Genomic DNA, 22,432 nt, shown 5'->3' on the forward strand with positions numbered 1-22,432 from the left:
GCTACTGAGCTAAATCCTTGGCCCTGAGTTTATATTTTTATAGCAGGCAACCTGGTAGCTTTGTTGGAATATACTGCGCCACCACTCCTATACCATCGCTATTCCGACTACAAACAGCCATAGCACAATGAGTATTTGAAGAGCAAGGGAGGCACAGCAATCCTATAACTGTTGTCTATGGGAAGTTTTACAGTTCAAACAATGCATTTGCAGGCATATTTTTTACCTTTACCCTATGTAGTGAGTAAAGTGTGCACAGCTATCATAACTGTGCATAGGGGGTTGGAAACCCAGAGCATTTAAGGGCTGTCCAAGATCACAGAACTGATGACCACTGGCCTGGGCCACACTACACTATCACTACTACACCTCTCGAGTGAATTAAATGCACCGGGGCTCTATTCCCCTATAGCTCTGTCATTTGCTATAGGGAGGGTCATTTTGGGGTTATTTAAAACTGTCTGGCCCTCTGGCAATGTGGGCTGTTTCCTAGGAACCACATTTGGAACTCACAAGTATTCCTGTTGAACATCAGACAGGTCCTGTGCTTTCCCTGAGAAATCTTGTTGAACTTGCTCATGATGCATCTGGGGAGAAAGTGCCACTGCTGAACTGTCCCCCTCAGTTTTGGTGACACAGTCCTGGAAAGTGGAGTAACCCACAGAAATGTCTTCCTCGGAAACTATGGGAGGGTGACTGCCAGCCTCATCCTCTTTGGAAATAGCTTGCTCCTCTCTCTGCTTGTGCTGCGTGGTACAGAGCTCCTCCTGAAGTACTGAGAACCCTGTGGGAGGAGAACAATTTCTATTGAGTTTTTCACTGAAGCTCACCTATGTTAAATGTGTGTTTCACAAGTAGCTGTCCTGTGCCACGTTCTGAGATGGGCCCAAGGGTTAAAAAGATGAAAACACTGTGCCTCCCTTCAAGATGCTGGGCATCCAGATAGGAGGGATCAGTTCAAATGCAGGTTGATGGGGCCACAGGTGTCTGGGAGTGGACATGGGACACCATCCTCAGCGTTAAAGAATTTGGAAAGGAGCTGCAGAGGGCACAATGTCTGAGAAGACCTAAGGATAACTAGGCACCGACTGTGATGGCCATGGTATCACATTCAAGGGAGAGTCAATAAAAATTAATAATAAATTCATAAACAAATTCTGAATAGTCATTCTGTGCCTTGTGAGTACTAATTTGTTCAATCCTTACCATAAAACCTTGCAGTCGGTGATCTTTTTATATAGTCTTTTATGCTAGGCTAAGGAGTTTTACTATATCCAGGGCAATGAGGAGTCACTGAAGGATTTTTAGCAGAGGAATGAATGACACTGATCTATTTATTTATTTACTCAACAAATATATATTAAGCACCAACTATGTGGTAAGTGATGTTCAGATGCTGGGTACATAGCAATGTACAAGGCAGAAAAACTTTTTTCTTTTACTGAATTTCTATTTCTAAAGATATATGTTTATAATTATTGTGAAAAAAGGCAACCAGGCTAGTATTTCAGAGAGACTAGCTGGAAAGACTTTCCTTAAGAGATGATATGTAAGTGGTGACCTAAAGAAATTGGAAGAAAACTGTCCCATGGATGGGTTTAAGGGAAGAAAAGCCCATGGCAGCAGGGACAGAAGGCACCAGGACCTTGAAGCCGCAGAGCGCTTGAGGTGTGCGAGGAATGGTAAGGTGAAACAGCTTCTGGGTCTAAAGAGAGAGAGGGACTACGACTTACACTGCACAGCAATGCACATCATCACTTAGATCAGGGAGAAGTAAGAGGCCAGTGAAAAGAGACTGAGGAGCAGAACCAATAAAGTAGGAAGGAAAACAAATGAGTGGGTGTCTGGAGAGAGAAGAAAGAAAATGTTTAAGAGAGGCCAGGGATTTAGTTCAGTGGTGCTGCCGCCGGCCTTACAAGCACAAGGTCCTGAGTTCTATATATATGGGGCGGATAGAGAGAGAGGGATTACTTCTTTAAGTGTCACTAAGGGGTGAGGTAATTTGAACATTAAAAGTTACCCTTTGGATTTGTTAACAAGGAAGCAGTTAGTGAATTGTACAACATGGATTGCAGTGGATTAGAGAGCCCCACCTAGAGTGAACAGGAAGACAGCAAGTGCAGACAGGAAACCCAGACTATTCTTCTGAAGAAGCTTCCTACAAAATGGATGGAGAAGCAGAGCAGAAATTTGGGGGCAGAAAGAATGAAAGCAGTTATTTTGCCATATTTTGTTTGAAAGGTGGGACTTATTCAAGTATGTTTTAGTGCTTCTGGGCCTGGTCCAGTCGTAGGATACTTGAGTGGATAAAAGACTCACTGCAGGAGTGAGGTCCCTGAGTGGATAAAAGAGAATGAAATGTAGGACAAAATAAATGATGGCTTTAGCGAAGTGAGGACATTTAACAGAAGGGAAAGTAGAGTTTAAGCCCTGAACATCAGACACGTCCTGTGTTTTCCCTGAGAGATCTTGTTGAACTTGCTCCTGGAGCATATGGGGAGAAAGTGCCACTGCTGAACTGTCCCGCTCAGTTTTGGGGTGCTTATCTTGGCACTTACCCTGGTAGATTTTGTGGTAGAAGGACATGGGCATTTGCTTATAACCCTAAGAAATATGAATTATGACTGTAAGTTGGAGTGAATATGAAGAGGAGGAATGTTGGAGGTGTAAAGTACAGATGAGAGATAATGAGCACACAGTGAGAACGTATGTGACACTGCAAGGTGGTAGGGCCAGGGGCTGGGAAATACAGAAAAGATCTGAAGAATTGTTAGTGGAAAAACAAGAAAAAGTATAATGCTTCAATTAGTGTACTGCTTGGAAGTAGCGTACTGATTGGCAATGATACAGTCTCGGTTATAAGTGCAGAGGTCAGTGACTGAAGTAAAATAAATAAATATTACAAGTGTCATAAGCAATACACACACACACACACACACACACACACACACACTCTCACAGTTTGACCTTCACTATGGTCCAGCGTAATGGTCTGCTCAATCTCTGCATAGCTGTGGCTGATGCGCTCCTGGAGTGGCTCTGTGCTGGCCTCCATGAGGTGGACGATGTCCATTCGGTTGATCTTGGTGAGACATTCGATGAGGCTGGTTTCTGAGGCATTAGAGATGGAGCACTGGTTATAGCTGAGAAATGCTCTTTTGCAAAATCTTTCACTCAGCTACAAACTAAATTTGTGATAGCTGTTTAGGAAGCAGCCAAAGCCTTACTAAGGGTATTTATAAAAAGAAGGCAAAATACAGACAGACATGCATAAAAAGGTGGTACAGAGTGGGAACAAACCCTGCAAGTAGAGGTGTCAATAAAGTATAGGGCATCCAGTGAAATCTGAATTTCAGACAAAAAACAGTACTTTTTTCATGTAAATATATCCTAAATATCGCATGGGACATATTTATGCTAAAAAAAGTTTATGTTGATTAACTAGAATTTAAATTTTGCACCCTTCTGATTATATTTGCTAAATCTGATACTGCTACTAAATAAAATATAGAGAGAAAGACTGATAAGTATCAATGTGTCAAGGTAGCTCTTCAGGGTGACACTGAAGGAGGTGGGAAATTTAGACCACCGGGGAGACAAGAAGCAGCTACGGTCCTCTTAATTTCCATTATGTTCCATGTGGTCAGAATAGCACATACACGGAGAATCTACTTGATTATTTTCCCATCATGTAAGTTATTTAGGAGTGAAGAAAATGGTAATTTAAGGGAAAGCACTACCAATAAAACAATGACAGGGCCAGGGAGTTAGCTCAGTGGTTCCCCCGCCTGCCTTGCAAGCACAAGGTCCCAAGTTTGATCCCTGGTCCAAAAAACAAACAAACAAACAAAGAAACCAAACAATGACAAAGCTGGGCTTGGTGGTGCATGCTTGTAATCCCAGCACTCTGAAAGGCTGAGGCAGGAGGATCACAAATTTCAGCACAGCTTGGGCAACTTAACAACTTAGCAAGATTCTGTCTCATAAAAATAAAAAATAAAAAGCGCTGGGATACAGCTCAATGTTCAATTCCTAGTAAGGCAAAAGGAAGAAAAAAAAAGACACAGCACTGTGTCCATTAATCAATACATAGAAAAGTTTAAGATTGAATAACATTCGTGCTGGCAACTAGTGCTGGCACCATTTCCCATTGGCTAACATGTTCACAGGAATACAATGAAAGACATTATGCTCATGTTTGTTCTAGCAGCTTGTTCTCATTCAATGATGGTAGTACTTGCAACTGATGGGTAGCATTTCTTTAGTTTATTGTCTTATCAAATTTGCAAGAATGGGGTTGGTTGTTGACCTAGACAACAGTTTCTCCCTTTAGCTCAATCCCTTCCACTCAGAGTCCCACACTCACCTGTAGCATGCTTCCCATCCCTTTCCAGCCAGTACTTCAACAGTGCGTGGCTCTGGTCTTGGAGGGAGTTGGGGTTCTCAACTCGAATCTGATGGATTTGCTCCTCAGTGAAGTCCAGTTCTCTTGCTAACTCTAGAAAATACTACTTTGTAAGCACATGGCCTTCAGAGGTTTGTCTTTACATCTTGTTTGTGATTTCCTAAGTGAAGTGTTCTTGTATTGCTGTGTTTGAGTTCTTTTATTTTTATTCTTCTAGTAGTAATTATGGATCTTTCACTTAATTAGGATAGGATTAGGATTAATTAGGTATAGGATTGATTACTGAACCTTTCTCTTAAAACTGCGTACAGAATTGATTACTTCCATAGCAGAAATAGCAAATATGAAGCTGTGATGATAAAATATGAACAATTTGGGTCCACTTGATTCCAAAATACAGACAAGACTGTAAACACTTGCTTAAACACTTACCAACACATTGGAAAATAAATAACTGAAAACAGAAGAAACAGACTATTTCCCACTTTGGATCGCCATGGCTGATATTCTAAATACTACAGAATCCTGCAGGATAAATGTCACACTAATAAAAGGTCTGGGAAGCATTAATTGACCTAGGAAAGAAGCACTGTTTTCTTTTAGGTTCTACCATTAACATTCTATGTGGATGCTTATATGTTATAGAGAGTGTGTGTGTGGTGTGTGTATAGCGCTAAAAGATGAACTACTGTCAATTTGACAATATCGTTGTAATTTTTTTATTGTTTTGAGACAGGGTCTCCTTCTATAATTCAGGTTGTCTTTGAACTCACTATAGCCTCAAACTTGTGGCAATCTTCTTGCCTCAGCCTCCTGAATGCTGAGATTACAGGCATGTGCCACCAGGCCTGGCTTGACAATATCATTTAAAATTAAAAGTATTTGTCATCAACAGTTCTATTTATAAGAATATACCCTATAGATGTGTTCAAAATCATATAACAATGCACAAATATTTCATCGCCATTAACAAGAAATAGTCTCAAATCTACTTACAAAGACTATTGATAAAATTAAAGAACCTTCAAAGTAGAATTAAATAGCTACTAAAAGAATGCAATAGATATATCTGTGCTGACAGGAATAGTAAGTTTTGCTTACTTTTATATGATAGGCATATTATATAGGTATTATATATTTTTTTCAGAATATCTGAGAAAATGTTAGCTTTGAAGTGTGGGCCAAGATGACCAGAAGTAGGTGAGAGACATTCTTTTCATTTTATATTATCCTGTACTGCTGCAGAGTTTGAATTGTAACTAATATATCCAATGATATTTTAATATCATATCTTCCTATAACTCCTCCAAATAAGTCTGACCACTATTTTAAAATTATTGAAAGTGAGAAAAATGACTCTGCCTTCTGTTTCCAGACATTTATTTTAAATTATCAATTATCTTCAAAAATAATTAATGTACTCCTGTTCAAATCTTTAAGAAATTGAAAGACTATTAACTTTATACTGTTTGTCTCAATAAAGTAGTCACAAGTATTTAAAAGAAACCAGGTCCCAGACTTAGAATGAAGAAAAGAAAGGAACAAACAGGAAGAAAAAAATCAAGAAAGCTAGTGTCTACAATCTTGTTGTAATATGGTAAATTATAAGTAGATGAAATCTACCAGCCATAATCTGTAAATAAAACATACTGATTTTATAATTTACTTTCTTTTTATAAATTATTTAATATATACTTTCTATCCTTAAACATTCCCAATTTTCAAAAAGTCAGTGAAACATCTTTGCCATTCAACATTCACCCACAACAAATTTCATGAAGAAGTCTTATTTTTAAATTCTTTAGGATTTAAAAGAAGCAGCAGTGGTTAAATCTCTATTTACATGTTATGAAAATCATGTCTAATAATGGCCTATAATAGAATAATCTCACCCAAATTTAAATATCTACAACTGCCAAAGGGGGGTGATGAAGGGTGGTGTATTCTTAAAATCTTCAAATCTAAGGTTGTTCTAAATTTCAGAGATGATGATTATTTCTCCCTCTCCCACTCTGAACTTGCTCTGGGCTCCATCAGTAGCTAATGCAGAGGCTGGATTTTCTAGTTTATAGTTTATCATTCTTTTCATGATTCCATGTAGTCTTCCTCAAACAAAATGAAGGGAAAAACATCTTTTTTCATTGCCAATAATACTTGGCTGACACATCTCTATCATTTAAAGCAAGTAGGTTTTGTTGAAAAACCGGTTCACACTCGTCTTACCTGTCCAGCTGAAGCCCAGGTGATCAGCAATATAAGCCAGCCTCTCCTCGATCTGCTCCTGCTCATCCTGTGTATCTACAGAAGGTCAAAAACAGAATGGCCAAAGGTTGTCCATAACAGGAGAGGGACCACAGTTTTGATCATTCAGTGAATGGAGTCACTTGTCCAAATATTTGATAATAGCACATATTAGCTATTACAGTTTAGGTAATATTAAATTGTGTGTCTGCCTGATTTCTGGGGTGGAATGAGGAATAAATCCAATATGACCCATGAAAACCATCTGCTTCCATATCTCTTTAATCAAGACTAGTTGCTGGATACAATTATATAAATTGCAGACTTCTGGTCATCTTAGGACTTCTAAATTATTTGAGAGTATAGTGCCCTTTGAAAGACACTCATCTTGCTCCTGACACACTAGAATAATCATAAATGGGATGAATGAGTGAAATAATTGGTCAGGATCTCCTATTAGTGCCTGTGGAGGTAGAGACCATTTCCAGGTCACGTCAGAAAGAAATAGCATCAGAAATTCACAAGAGATCTTGATCATGGGTGGGAGACCATCCTGGGTTTATTCTAGTATATCCAGAAATAGCATGCACCTTATTCTTGATTACCTTGGAAGAAAATAAGAGCACACACATCTGTATATGTGTGTTATATGAGTATGCATGTATGAGTATGTCTTTTGGGCAAAGATTCTGCCTTAATCTACCACGAAACGGTAGATTTCTCTCACAAACTATTAATTTTCCTATTCACTTTTAAATCTTTTGGGTTGATAACGCAGCACTTTAGAGCATGGAATCATGAAGTTTTTTAATAACCCAAATTTAAGACCAATAGTCTTCATTGTAGAGATACTGGAAGACCAGAAGCTACTTCTCAAAGCCATCTATGGTTTTCTTCTTTATAATTCGGAGACATCATTCCCTCACAGTCAACTTAAACTGTGCAAAGTTTGAGTTTTTGTTGTCTGCTGCATCTAAATGGAGTACATTTTCAATTCATCTATCATGTAAACAAAAAGTGTATTTTTACCTTATGTTTGTTTGCTTAAAGGATTTACCAATGGAATCTGAAATCCAATCTTTCTGAATCAAAAACAGATCCACAACAATTGGAATTTCAGGATGTGAGAAATCTTCTTGAGCAAATGGCTTCCTAATAATTACAGAATTGCAAGTACAAATTATTTTCAAGTGTGCAGAGAAAGCAACAAGTCCTCATAATATAAAACAAAACCCCATATATTCATGTGGAAAAGAGCAAAAGTGCTTAATCTGAGGCTGAGCCTGGGACTTCAGAACAACAAAACTCAAAGCTTGCATGGCCTTACGTGCAGCAGCTAAAGAAAAGCAAGATCATCACTGCCTGGGTATGTTTATGTTTTCCATAAGCATTCTCATTACTCAATCTTGAGATTGTTTTCAGACAAGAGTATACAGAGAAAGCACAAAACACAAAGGGCTTACACAAACACATTAACCACTACAGAAAGCTTAAAGGAAATGAGGCACAAATCACCAAATAAATCAGACATACAAAAAAATCTATATCAAATTTATGACATGCGGAGCACAGGGAATCCCAGTGGCTGGCAAATACCTTCAGCATGGTCATGGCCATTTTCATCAGGGATGCGTTCAATCAGAGTCTCAATGGACTCATCCCAAATGGGCCTTGTGTCAAAGATGTCCTCAGGAACTGAGTGCTCAGTCTCAACAGGTGGCAGATTTTCAATAACTGAAACTTCCAGGGCACTACTACTTTCATCATCTGAAGCTAATTCCTGTTCCCTTTCTGACTGCGTAAGTCTATCCACTAGCTTGGAAGCCTCATCACTAATTTCCTCAAAGAATTCTATGGAGTTTCTGTAAAGGTCAAAGAAATGTTCCTTACTTTCTTTTGTGGGGCTCACGGCCCCCTTGCAGGAAGATGTAGTGCTTCTGCTCTTAACTGGCAATCGGGATGCAAATATCTTTGGTCTTGTGTCTCCTTCCTCTGATTCTGACTCAAGTTCCTCTGCCCTCTCTCTGCTCTCTGCTTCTGTCTCAATGTAACTTCTGGCTTTCCCTGGGCATTTGGTCTTGGAGTCCAAAGGACTAGCATCAGATTCGGATTTGCTTCTGCTGTCTGGAGCTCTGCTTGTCACATCCTGTCCCTGAGGTGCCCCTGTCTTACGGAGAGATGAGTCTAGAAGTGAGAGCTGCTCTTCAACTCTTTGGATGGATGCTTTGATGGGGATTTTGGACTTTGGTTTTTCATTATCTTCCTTACTTTCCTCATCCAGAGTGGGTGGAAAATCTTCAGAAAATGCACTCTCATCCTCTACAGATGGATGGGTCGCATATGGCGTGGGGATAGGCCTTGCAAGGATTTTGGATTTGCTTTCGGTAGAAGGCACATTCTCCATGGGTGCAGTAGGGATTTCAATCACAGACTTCTCTTCCTCAGGGGAAGAATCAGGAGACTCCTCATTCCGATCTGAATATACAGACCTGGTGATTGTGGAAAAGTCCAACTGAACTTGGACAACTGGTTCAGGGGAGTCAAAGCAAGGTACCTGGTTCCTACTGGATGGAGAAGTTGTGTCAGGCATTTGCGTGGGGAGGTCCTCAGCCCCTGTAGCAGTAGCCTCTAGTGTAGACATTTCAGGGGAAGCTGAAATCCCGGTTTGAGCATCAAGGTGAGAATCTGAAGTGAGTACTTCCTCTGCATCCTCACTTAGATCAGCTGGAAGTAATTCTGCTTTGTCATTCGCCATTTCATTTGATTCTGAAGGTGCTACTGACTCAGCTGTCATCTCCAGCTGTGGCTCAGCCCCTTCTTTCACGTCTTCAGAGAAAGTCTCTTCCCTGGATTCTTCACCAATTTGGAAAAAGTGAAAGCTTTCATCTGCATAGGACCTTTTGGTCATATCAATGGCACCACTTCGGGTCATCTCAAACAGTTTTCCTTCCTGAAAGAGAAATGGATTTTGCTCACTTGTTGGGGTCCCCTCTTCCGTTGGAGTCCTAGCAGGAGTGGTATCAGGGGTGGTACCCTGTGAGTGTCTGTCTACCATCAAGCCAAATATCTTCTGCTCTTCTTCTTTCACCCGAGCCTCAAAGGCTTCATCATCTTCACGAATTTCACTCCAGGAATCTGAATCCACATCTGTTTTTGTGATGATGACTTGGCTTATTTGTTCCCCAAAGATTGCTGAAGTATTTGCTACAGTAGGCTGGGGAGAGGAGCAGATGCTGTCTGACTGCATTTCCCACACTGCGCTTTCTGGTTTGGATTCTATTTGAAGGTTCTCAAAATTCGATTCTTTACTTGAAACAGTTCTACTAGAAGAACTTGTTGCTACTACCTCTGCAACAGAGGATGTGATAGTAACAGAATGTACTTCAGAAGAGTGAAAGCTCGTAGTGTGACTGGGATCTATTTGGGTTTTGCTTTCTTCACTAGGGAAAAAAGGCTGAGAAGGAACATTTTCATAAGGACTTGTGATATGAGGATAACAGATTTCACCAGTCTCCACTAGGTCTGACTCTGGAATGTCCATAGACAACCTATTTGTTTGAGTTATAATACATGAGTCTTGAGTGAAACAGTCCTTGGGTAAGGTCTCCAAAGTTGGGTCATTATTGGTTTTTTCTATTTTTGTAGTAGAAGATATATCACCATCCAATTCCTTTTCTTCAGATACTGGACAATGAGGGAAAGAGGACAAAGAAGAAGGGCTTTCACTGGGGCAACCTACTTGTGGAGATTCCACTCCAGAAACATCAAGCTCTTCTCCTTCTGTGTCATTTTCATGAGGGTCCTGGGGAGCTAATGATTCTTTACAGTTGACAAGCTGCTCGTCAACATCACCAGCTGACTTCTGGAACCCTAAAGAGATAGGCGTGCCCAAGCTGCTAGGACTCAGAGCCTCACACCCATGGCCATCGCAGATTTTTAACAGATTGGTGTCTTTGTTTAGATCATCGTAGGACCTATCTGCTTCATCAGTGGAAAGAGGATGACTGTCTTCAGCTGAAAGGGATTCACCGGCTTTTCCTTCTTCTGAGTTACCTAGCTCTTCCTGAGAATCTTCACTCATCTTGAAAGTATATTGTTTGGAGACTATAGGCGGAAAGTGTGCTTCTTCTGGGCTAGAATTAGAGTCTATGCTGGATGGAAGTGGGGAAGGAGGTTGCACTCGGATCACTGGTTCTGGTAAGAGGCCTGAGTCAGCATCTTTCTTCAGCTGAGTCAGTTCAGGTTCACTTTCTGAGGACGAAGAAGCCTTTCTGCTCTCAGAAGTCACCAACACAGGGACATCACTTCTACCCTCTACACTCTTCATCTGCTTCAGTTCATCTACATCTGCTGGGCAGTCAGTATCTGGGTCAGAGAATGAGGAAGACTCCTCTTGCTTGGGTTCTTTTTTGCAGTCTCTTTTCTGCTTTGCTTCTTGTTCAAGTTCATCGAACATTTTAATTTTGGTTACCATTTTGAACATTTCCTCTTCAGGTGTGAACCTCTTTTTCTCCCCATTTTCAAAATCATCCTCTTCTGCACACTCATGAATCACAGCTGGTTTGGGTGTACATGCATCTGAAGCTTTGGGTGTGACCTCATAGCTGACTTCTTCAGAGCTGGGGGTGTCAGGGGAAAGAGGGCTCTTCCCTGAGCTCTCCATCAGTGACGTCTGCTCAAGACTATCATCCTCAGCACTGCCATCAGGATCTCGGAGTAGCCGGGACCGCATGGAGGCCAGTTCTGTAATGAGTTCTGTTTTGGCTACAATAGCAGGCAGAGCAAACTGACTTGGGAGAATTCCTGCCTTCATCTTTGGTTCAACAGGGCTGCTTTCAAGAGAGTCCCGGCAAGGAGATTCTTTCAGGGGACTTGGTTCCAGAGAGTCAGGAGTTTTGTGTGAGGAATTATCTTCTAGCACAGGGCTGGCTTCCAGAGAGTCTTTGTGGCTTACGGCTAATGATTCATCAGCCATGGGGCTGAGGACCTCACTATCTCGGCTAGGGAGTGCAAGTTCTAACCCTTGGGGGCTTCTAATGACTCCACTGGACTTGGATTTGGTTTCTGGGTCTGTCTTTACAGAAGCATCAGGCAGGGGTGAAGGCTTTGCCTCATCTGGGATGGCTGTGGATTCCTGAGTTTCACTATCAGTTTGTGTCCTATAAGTTGAACTAGTAAGTGGTAGATGACCGCCATCAGAGGATGCTTCCTCAGCCAGTGTCCTATGGGTTTCTTCTGCTAATGGCACACTAGGGCTGCCAGGGTAATCATCTTTTTGTTTGGGGCATATGTCTCTGGGAGAGTCTGGGGTGGCATCCTTCTGAAAAGCCTCAGCAGAGGGCTCTGAGCCCTCAGGGACTATGGCACCTTGATCTTCAGAACCATCAGTGATGTCTTTGGTTGTAGGATGTTCTTTTTCTGAATGAATTTCTGGGGGCGTTTCTAACTTGGTGGTTTCTTTTATTTCCTTAATTTGCTCCTCACTTTTCTTTGGTGAGAAAGAAAGGCTTTCTGGGCTCGTCTCAGGGGTTTCTGCCAGGCCCTCATGCTTGTAGCTTTCTTCTGAACTAATCTGTGGGGTCCCCTCCATCAGGCTGCCGCAGGGCGAGCCTGCTATCCCTTCCTGCTTTAGGCTTTCAGAACTGCCAGTCAGAGCTGTGCTCTGGAGGGACAGAGTGGGGAGGAACTCATCCTTCATATAATCTAGTGGGAAGGCTGTACTGAAAGGGCTGGTGAGGACTTGGTCTAGCTGAACCTGCGCCTTCTCTGTCTCTTCACTCAGGCAGAATTGTTGGTATTTGTCATTGTCTTGTAACTCTTGTTTAATGACATCAGAAAAGTCTGTGGAGGTTTTCCTGTCTGGGCTGATCTGCAGGTCCATGTCTTCCTGTTCATCAGCCACCTTTTCCTTGGGGATTTCTCTCTCTCCATGTCTTTCTTTTTCATGCACTGACTGAGCAGGCTCTGGGGGTTTGTGGCTGGGAGTTTTCTCCTTTTCTCCAATTGCCTCTTCTTTCCTAAACCCTATGGTGGGGGCACGGACACCTCTTCTGGATTCTGAAAGCCCTGTCACTATGAATCTCTGGCTTCGTTTGATGGTCTGACTCTCTGTTCTCTGCATTTCTCTCTGGCTCACTATCTGTCCCTTTTCTTTTTCTACCCGAGTTTTACCCTTTTCTTGTGTCTGCTTTTGTTTTGCTGATTTGTGCTCAAAGAGCCCAGTTTTATGTTTTGATGGGTCCTGACCTGATTGGAAAGCTTTCATCAACTCCCGGACAGACATAGTTTCCTCAATTCTCTCTGTTTTGGAAGTTGGGGACACAGGTGGCTGCTTCTCTGTTTTCCCAGTTGGTGACACAGGCAGGTATTTGTCATTTTTCCCAGAGAGTGGATGCTTCTCTGCTCTCCCAGAAGGTGAAACAAGCAAGCGCTTTTCTGTCTTCCCAGGTGCAGGTGACACTGGAGGATGTTTCTCTGTTCTCCCAGAAGGTGAAATGGGTGGGTGTTTGTCAGTTTTTCCTGAAGGTGAAACAGGTAGGTGTCTTTCTGATTTTGTAGATGACACAGGGGAGTGTCTTTCAGTTTTAGTGGAGGATGTTACAGGTGAGTGTTTCTCTGGTTTACTTGCTGTCAACACAGGTGAATGTCTTTCAGTTTTTGCAGAGGGTGACACAGGTGAGTGCTTCTCAGTTTTACCTGAAGGTGACACTGGAGGGTGCCTTTCCGTTTTTGTAGAGGAGGAAAGGGAAGAGTGTCTTTCTGTTTTAGAGGAGGGTGACGCTGGAGCGTGCCTGTCTGACTTCAGCAAGGGTGACACCACTGGATGTGTTCTGGGAGTGGCCTTTTTGGGTGTGTCTTCTTTGCCTTTGACTCTGATGGGCAACTTGCTTCGCCCTTTCTGCTCATCTTCCACTCGCTTCTGAAGAGCCTTCACTTTGTCCTTTATGGAGCCAATGGGAGTCTCTTCTATGAGAGGAGAGGTGGCCTTCGTGGTGGGAAAGGGAGCAGGGTCCAGACCTGGCTCTTCATTTAATGACTCTTCAGAACTACCCTTTTTAAATTCTGTTTTTCCCTCACTCCCTGGTAAACCTTCTTCTTTTTGTTTCTGCTTTTCTTTTAATTTCTTCCTCACTGGCTTCTTTATCCCTAGGCTTGGTTTGTGCTGCTTTTGAGTGCTGAGTTTCTCCTCTGGGGGTGCAGCCTTCCCCGCCTTCCCAGAGCTCCTACTAGCAGCTGGAGCCTTGCTGGCCTCCCCAACCTTGTCTTCCTGAGGAGACACATAAGCATTGAGGTCCTCAGCCAGGAAGTTCACAAGTCCAGCTGAGTCTTTCTCTGCTTTGACTTTGGTGTCTTTCTCTAGTCTGACTTCTACACATGGATATTCCAAGATATCTAAAGGTGCTTTCTGCTTAGCCTCCTCTATGTCCTCCTCACTAACAAGAACCCACTCCTCTTCCTCTACTTCTCTCTCCGCCTGAGAGCGCTGTTGGCTGCCTTCGTCCCTTGCGCATGTTCCACTTCTCAGGATCTCATTCACTTTCTCTAAGTCCTCTTTAACTCTTTCGACGATCTCAAAGGGCTCTCCTGGCTCTTCTTCAGAGACCTTCACCAGCTCCTTCACTTTCAGGGAACCTGCCTTATCAGACACATCTGTGGTCAAGATGGCGGTCATTTTGATCAAGTCTTGTTTCATCTCAGAAACTTCAGAGAGCAAGTCCGGACTTGCTAGGACAGGAACTTCATTAACCAGGTGACTTTTCAGGACAGATGTTTCTGTAGATTCTGTCTCATCATCTTTGATATGAATGAAAAACATTGAAAATAAAATGGAAATCAAAAAAGATATTGGCAAATGTAATCAGGACTGAAAGGACAGCGTCTTTTCCTGACGTGGTGGGAGGGGCAACAGAATGGGCTTGGAATGGTGGATCCACAAGGCCTCAGGGCACAAGAGCAAAGCAAGGCTAACAAAAAAAAACTGAAAAGGAAAAATGAGCAGGAAATAACTTGCTTAAATTTCTCACTTGTAGCACATTCACACATACGACAGAGCTATATCACAGATAATCAAGACACACACACACAAAAACCCACAACAAAGGAAGAACGCAGTGAAATTACACACAGGTATCTCAAGATTGTTCAGATGTTACAGATCAATGTTGGGGGGAAAAAAAAACCAAACAACTATGAGGAAAAAAAAATGAGGAAAAGGCACTAGAAATTGCATAAAGTTGATTTCCTCTGGGAGAAAGCCAGTAATAGCAAACTCAGAATAATGTCCAATGATGTACACACATTTTTAAACACATACATCTAGAATTCAGCATGTTTGTTCTCCTGATATGCAATGATGCCAGAAACCACATTTGAATCAACTGTAAACTGGCATTTCATCCGAGGGAAAGTGACACCTAACGATGGAACACACAGTCTTGTGCTGCGAACAGGCACGGTCCTTTCCTTGGAGCAACCTCCTTGTTTAGACATGGAACAGACAGACCAAGGAGGAAAAGAGGAAAGGAAAGGAAAACAACAGAAACAACACTTGTGATCAAACACATATGTGAGTCCAGAGTTAAAATGTGAGGCATGGCAATCCAAGTCAGAGACAGTCACACAGGACACACGCACAGTTTATGTAAGCCAAGTTATTTCCATGCAAAGCAAAGATGGAGTAAAACTGTGGGGAGAGCTGGCCTTGCAGAAAAGCGTGGGCAGGAGGATGGTGAGAAATTAGAACGAATATGTAAAACATTACTGTGGTGAAGCATATTTACTTCCCTATGCATCGTACAGAAGATGCTAAGCACATCTGAGGCACATGTTGTAGGAACCTGCAATCATTAGTGGCCAGAGGAAATCTCAGCTAGCTCTTTTAAGATTTACTCAAAAAAATTTAGGAAAGAGTGCCTTCAAAAGAGCTTTTCTTTGAAGATTATTTATCCATGCATAAACATTATCTCATGATCCTCTTGAAAATAAAAGCAAAACAGAAGTCTGGATTTGAAATGTGCAAAACATTCAATATCTAGAAGTGATTCAAAAAAGCTCAGGGTATTATAGCAACATGGAAACTTTTTCTTTTTTTGCTTCTTTTTTTTAAACAACTGAGTCAGATCAATCTTTAATTCCTACTAGCCCAGGAGCAAAGCAAAGGGCCATTTAAAAAACAGTCCTACAGATGAAAGAGAGAAAAAATAAAATCGCTTTTGAAAAGAGTAATCAAGGAAGGCAGTAATGTCATTTAAACAAGAAAATTTGTATTTGTTCACTATGTGACTATGTATATATAAAATATATTAAAATAGTTTATAACTAATATCAATACAGTTTTGTTCAGTTATAAACCAGTGAAAATCTGTCCAGCCTCTCATAGATCTTAGTGCTGAATAATGATTTCGCATGAGGCTAAGTAAGCTTCAGTGAAAGCCATTCCAATAATGTAGTAGGAGATCATACTGTATTAGGACTTAAAAGAAAAAACCTACAGATCATTATGTAGGGCCAAACAGCCATATTAAAAATAGCTTTGGATTTTCTTTTCTTGGGAAGAATACAGTACATCCCATAACATCAAAAAAAATCAGAATTTCTTTCTCTATACTATTTGGGGCATAAGAGTCAGAAAGCTTTAAAGTTCAACCTGAATTTCCATACAAGAAGCCAGAGTCACTGGAAATAGGACAATGAATTAAATATTAATTGAATATTACAAACCTGAAAACAATTCTTGGATAGGTCTCTCAAGGCCTATAAGAACCAATTCTCTCTGTCTTTGATTAGATTTAGGATTTTTGCCTCATTATTTAAAATTAGCCAGATATTAACACATTATTGTAATTAGAAATTTCATCCTGGAAGATTTAAATTTTTCAGTCTTGAGTTTTTTTCTCTTTTCAGAAAGTTTCCACAGCAAGTTATTAGATCTTAGCCTAGAGTCTTTGGTTATACTCCACCGCAGTAAAAATAAGTGCAAAGGAGGGATGAGGGAGAGTTAGCTTCAGCTAAGAACTATTAGACAGTATCACTTTTGCAGGTGTACCTTAAAAAAAGAAAACAGGAGATCTCTATAGAAGTCATTGTTTGTTGCTTCATATACAAAGTGATACTGTCAACTGATTGCTTAAAAAATAATGAGATGACAATGTTATGCTAACAACTGGACAAAACGGTAGGGTGGCTTCTAAACAAGCGCAACAGCAATACCAAGGTTAACAGGGATGTCAAAAGAAAGTGAATGCTTAGATGAATAATCGTTGCATATTACAGCTAATTAGCTCAAAAATTAGGTATACTTGTAATTTAACTGGCCAAGCTGCTTTTATAAATATATATTAATGATTAATAAAGATAATATAAAAATATTACAGTGGTTAATAATGGCAACTAGCTTGCATCTTAAGTCATGCTTCCTTTTATTGTAGCCAGCTTTTAAACAAACTCAATTTCATTTAAAATCTTACTTTTTTCTGATGTCATATCGATCTGAAAGAAAACATACATAAATTGAATGGTTACAAGTAGCATCTAGGCTCATGGACCCGGCTGTGCACAACAAGCTCCTCTTCATAATTATACACACAGTGACATCACTCACTAGAGGAAGGTCAAAGTAATTTGCTAGTTTTTCCCCACCCTGGGAGTCTCTGTGGCTCTTATTCTAACTTTGGGGGGAAAAAATCTCTTTTCTAGAAACCGCAAATGGAAAATTCTTTTTTTTCAATTGAAAAAATATATTACAGTAAAAGACATTGCCATTAACCCACTCAAAATATTCTCCACCCTTTCAGATACACTTCTCCCATCGTTCTTGTCACTTTCTGGAGGAAAATACTTATTTCATGTTATTCCTGGGGGGATAGGACCCAGGCTGTATTTGACGTGAGAAATATGTAATTCTTAGATAAAAGGTCAGGAAAAAGGGTGAAGTCACTATTAATGAGTGTCAACTTAGCAGAGAAACAGAAGAGAACAACAAACAGCACGCCGGGAAATGCATTCTACAGAAGTAGTTTCATTACCATCGATAACAAGCCAGCATTCCAAACCCTCAAAAGAATACAGACTGGGATCTACCGCCCTGAGCAACTCTGGAAGTATTCAGTGGTACTGAACTGTCATACACTGAATGGAAAAATTTGTGAACATATAGCAAGACTGGTGTCACCATTTCTTGATCTTTCAAGAAGGTATGGAGGCCTCACTTTTTAACAGCTGTGCTGAGGGGTCACAGAACATAGGAAGGAAACTGAGCATGGGACACTGTGCAGCACAGGGAGAGGGGGATGTCAGTCTTGTCATCAGCAATGGTGTGTAGGACCACATATGACAGGACAGGGAGCCTCTAATCACCCCTCTCTTCCTGCTCCACGACCAAACTCAGACCTTTTAATTGTGGTTACAAGGTATTTACTATCATTTTCTTTGTATTTCTGTACTTTAAATGCATCAAAACAACATTATAGAAATCAGTATATTCAAAATATTTACATGTTCTTCAAAATCTCAGTTGTTTTAGAAATAGGAGCTGATAGACGCATAAGCAAACACAGCAAGTTTCCTGATGATTTATTTCATTTCTGTTGTAATATTTAGGCATTTGTAGAACTTTATAAGGAAGATGATCATGTTTTTGTTTTAAATATTGAAACATATAATTCAAATGGCAACTGATTCAGGCTAGCGATTTAGCTTAGCAACACCACACCTGCCTTGCAAGTACAAGGTCCTGAGTTCGATCCCCAGAGCCAAATGGCTACTGGTTCAAGATAATCTAAGACCTGTGTTCTCACCTGTGGGACAGCAGCACACACCTCTAGGGTGGGTGAGACATCTGCATTTATATGAGCTGTGAGGCCTTCATAAGGACCTCAATTTATGAGAAATATTCATGATTACCATAGCTGCCCATTGTAATGTTATTCTAGTCTAGAGGATGGACAGTCCGCTCCTAAAAATCTTCTGTCTCAGTGATTCTCAAATATTTTGATCTTAGCACCAGTTTATATGCCTAAAAACTTATTGAAAAGCCCAAAGAACGTTTGTTTATGTATGATATGGGTAAAATGAGTACCTGTATTACAAATTACAGCTGAGAAATGCTAGAACTCAAGACTACACAAGCACACATTCCATGGATGGTCAGAGTGACAATGTCAGCACAGATATTACAGAACCTCTAGAAAAGTCCTCTGGAGCTTTTCAGGATATGAAAACTAAAAAGGCAGATAATGTCTTAGTATTACTGTAAGATGTTCGGATGTCTTCAATCTAACTTTTGAAAACTGCTGGTTTAGACTTTAATAGTTGGCAGAGAAATATGTATTACTGCATAAAGAGCTGAAATTTATACAGAAACTTTCCTACTCTCTGAGGTGATTGTACAAGTTGAGAAAACACAGGCTCAGAGCATTAAGTACAATTCTGTGCCCTGAAGTACTACGAACAACTGCCTATCCCTCTACGAACAGGTTAAGTACGTTCTCTTGTTAGTAGTTACGAGGACACAGCCACGAACAAGTGACACTATTTCAGAATTACCTCTTCTTCCTGCTCCTGATCTGATTCTGATTCCTGGATGCCCAAAGATGCCATGCAAGATGGGGAAAAAAAGAGAGAGAAGGAAGAATAGAGAGTATTTAGAAGAGAAGAGCAAAAATATCCTGGGACAAACATCAGCAGGCCGCACACATTCAGCTTATTCTTTTCTTTCTTCTTCTTCTCACTAACATTTTATAGGAGGCAGGCAGAAAATTAAAGAGCACTGACAGAAGTCAGCAGATTCAAGGGACAGAAATAAGCAATACAGATATACCAATTTCAGATGCTATGTCACCAGCAGCATCAAAGTATTGACACTTAATGGGTCCAGTCACATTTGTCTACAGAAACAGAGACATGATATCCCATTTATTATGTAGTTGAAAAAGTTAAAAGGTCCAAGAAAACATATGGAGAAAACATTTTAAATAAGCTTCCAATATGTAAAAGTTTTATTATAAAGAGAGCTATCAAATTCTAAAATATCTTAAGAGTGCGTGTTTGACATTTTCTTCTTTTTGTTTTAGTTACTAAATAGAAAACTGTCCTTGATTATCAGAGCACTGATTGTCTGATATGTCTGGATTCAGAGAGAAAATGTAAAATAAAGTAAATGCTTTTTTTATAGCAAACTGAAAACTCACTGCAGCCAGTCAAAGTGCATTCATCTTTCTATATGACGCAGGTGGCCTGCAGATGTTGTTTTTCCAGCTACTTACTATTCTGCCCCAGGTGATTCACCAGTAATCAGTATACAAACCTCAGAGAGCTTTCACCATCACTGGAGTCCAGTTAGGCTATGCTAATTTGAGCTGAAATAGTTATTGCTATATTGAATTTTTGACAACCAAATTTCAAAGGTTATAGCATCACTTTATATGCCTAAAAACTTACTGAGAAGCCCAAAGAACATTTGTTTATGTGTGATATGGGTAAAATGAGTATCTGTATTACAAATTAGAGCTGAAAAATGCTAGAACTCAAGACTACACAAGAACACATTCCATGGATGGTCAGAGTGACAATGTCAAGGTCAGAGCGAAAATTTGACAACTATGGTGAGGTACAAGTAATCTACAATACTCTTTGTTTTGTGGAATGATCTGTCTCACTACTTCCTATTATCTCTCTTTTATTTTGCCCTTTATTTATACTTTGGGAATCTTATATAATCTACTCCAGATGTTGGCAACCGCACTGATCTACTGCCCCAATGTGTAGGATACATACTACTACTAGTAACCTCCAATAGCCACCAATTAAGTGCTGTCTGAGACTTCCAGTCAAAAAGGTCAGGAAAAAGAAACATTAAAATAATAAGAGAGAAGTTACTTGCACCACTTAATAATTCAGTGGTCTTCTTTGATTTATTCAGTATGCATGAGGAATTATGGAAACAGGGAAAGGTTTGAAAGAAAGTAATGCCTATAGATAAACTAGGTCAAGAATTAATATATTTTTTTCTTTCAATATTTCAAATCTATTCTTAGTAAAAATGAGGATTTAAAAATACTAATTATATTCTTACAAAATTGAAAACTTAATACTCCTAAAACACAAGTTATAAGATAAATAAAAATTGTTATAGCAAAAAAATAAAACATCATGTGAGTTTGCTCTGTATTTAACAGAATGTGACCCACCAGTGCATTGATGGTGACCTGAAGCTAATTGGGCTCTAACATTTTGGGAGGAGGACCAGATGCATGAGAACAGTCTTAGGAAAGGATGCAAAAATAATGCAGACAAAGCCAATTATTTTATTTTTAGAATTAGTTTTACGTGTTAAAATCTAAACTCATTTTTCTCTCTTCAATGTCCCACATATATTTTACAAAGTTTTCCATTAAGTAAGTGCATTTAGTGCACATTAAGGTGGATCTATTTTTTTCTTGACTTGAGTGGAAAATTGTAAATATAACAAGATACCAAAAATGATTGTTATTATGTGCCACATTCAGTGTGTCTTTGTTTCCATTTATTTTAAATGCTTTAATTGATTTCTATATTGCCTGTTTTTATAATTCCACAGCAGACTCTACAATACCTTTGTATAAATTGGCAGGGTGATGTTTAAATTGCAAATAGCTTGATGCACCAGGCCTCTTGTCGATTTCGGTTCCTTCATGAACGACAGTCGACCGCAAGGTTCCTGAGTTGTATCGCGGACCTTGAACAAGAAAGACATTTATGCTTCACCCATGTTTAACATGCACCATTTAGTTACTTGATCAGATAATCTTTAAAGGGGGAAAATGAAACTCACTTGTTAATATTTAGTACAGATTCAAAGGCCTTTCCTTTTCTTTTTTCTATTATAATTTAGGATGACTTTAAAAACATCATCTGCTTTTGAATTCTGACAGAATGGTATAGATTTAAGGTAATAATGGGATTTGACATGGGTATACTATGAAATGATTACTACAGCCAAGCTAGTTAATACACCTACCACCTCACATGACTGCACTCACTTTCCACTTAAGACTTCTCTTAGTAAATTTTGTTTTGTTTTGTTTTTTTGGTACTGGGGATCGAACTCGGGCCCTTGTGCTTGCAAAGCAGGTGGCGGAACCACTGAGCTAAATCCCTGGCCCTCTTAGCAAATTTCAAATTTAACTATGAAATGATTACTACAGCCAAGCTAGTTAATACACCTACCACCTCACATGACTGCACTCACTTTCCACTTAAGACTTCTCTTAGTAAATTTTGTTTTGTTTTGTTTTTTTGGTACTGGGGATCGAACTCGGGCCCTTGTGCTTGCAAAGCAGGTGGCGGAACCACTGAGCTAAATCCCTGGCCCTCTTAGCAAATTTTGAATACACATTATTTTTAACTATAGTCACCATATTGTACATTAGAATTCATCCAGCTTTTAAAAAACTATAAAATGCATATATAATATAGAATCTGTCATTTTATATTGTAAGTGTATAATTCAGTAGCATGAAGCACATTCATAAGTTGTATAACTGTAACCATTATCTAGACATTTTGACCATCCCCAACTGAAATCATTCCCATCACACAGCACCCTGATCTCTCAGCCCCGACAACCCCTATTCCACAGGGCTGGAAGGGCCTACTGTCCTGCGTCCTTCCCTCATTTCTCCTGTCCCTCTCCCTCCCCTTTCGCTTCCAGCTGCCAGGTCGTGAGAAACTCTCTACCTTGCTGCTCTGCCATTATGTCTTGCCTTGGGGAGAGCCAAGACTGAACTCTCTATAAACCGTGAGCAAAAA

General features: G+C 40.1%; 1 protein-coding gene across 50 annotated transcripts in view; it reads right to left on the minus strand.

Annotated features, from left to right (window-relative positions):
• The window catches only part of Ank2 (ankyrin 2), a 442,295-nt gene that overhangs the window by 12,244 nt on the left and 407,619 nt on the right, over positions 1-22,432 (minus strand). For 25 of the 50 annotated variants that reach the window (XM_033756207.1, XM_033756210.1, XM_033756204.1 and 22 more), the window contains 8 exons: positions 21,237-21,359; positions 19,190-19,222; positions 17,113-17,134; positions 8,243-14,440; positions 6,629-6,703; positions 4,367-4,498; positions 2,968-3,111; positions 514-784 (listed from right to left, as the gene is read on the minus strand). In XM_033756207.1, the coding sequence (XP_033612098.1) occupies positions 514-784; positions 2,968-3,111; positions 4,367-4,498; positions 6,629-6,703; positions 8,243-14,440; positions 17,113-17,134; positions 19,190-19,222; positions 21,237-21,359 (6,998 nt within the window). The remainder of the gene's footprint in view (positions 1-513; positions 785-2,967; positions 3,112-4,366; positions 4,499-6,628; positions 6,704-8,242; positions 14,441-17,112; positions 17,135-19,189; positions 19,223-21,236; positions 21,360-22,432) is intronic. The other 25 variants (XM_033756227.1, XM_033756231.1, XM_033756230.1 and 22 more) reach the window with 4 other exon arrangements.

Source organism: Fukomys damarensis, unplaced genomic scaffold (assembly GCF_012274545.1).
Source record: "Fukomys damarensis isolate Sample0158 unplaced genomic scaffold, DMR_v1.0_HiC HiC_scaffold_25, whole genome shotgun sequence".
Taxonomy (NCBI): Eukaryota; Metazoa; Chordata; class Mammalia; order Rodentia; family Bathyergidae; genus Fukomys; species Fukomys damarensis.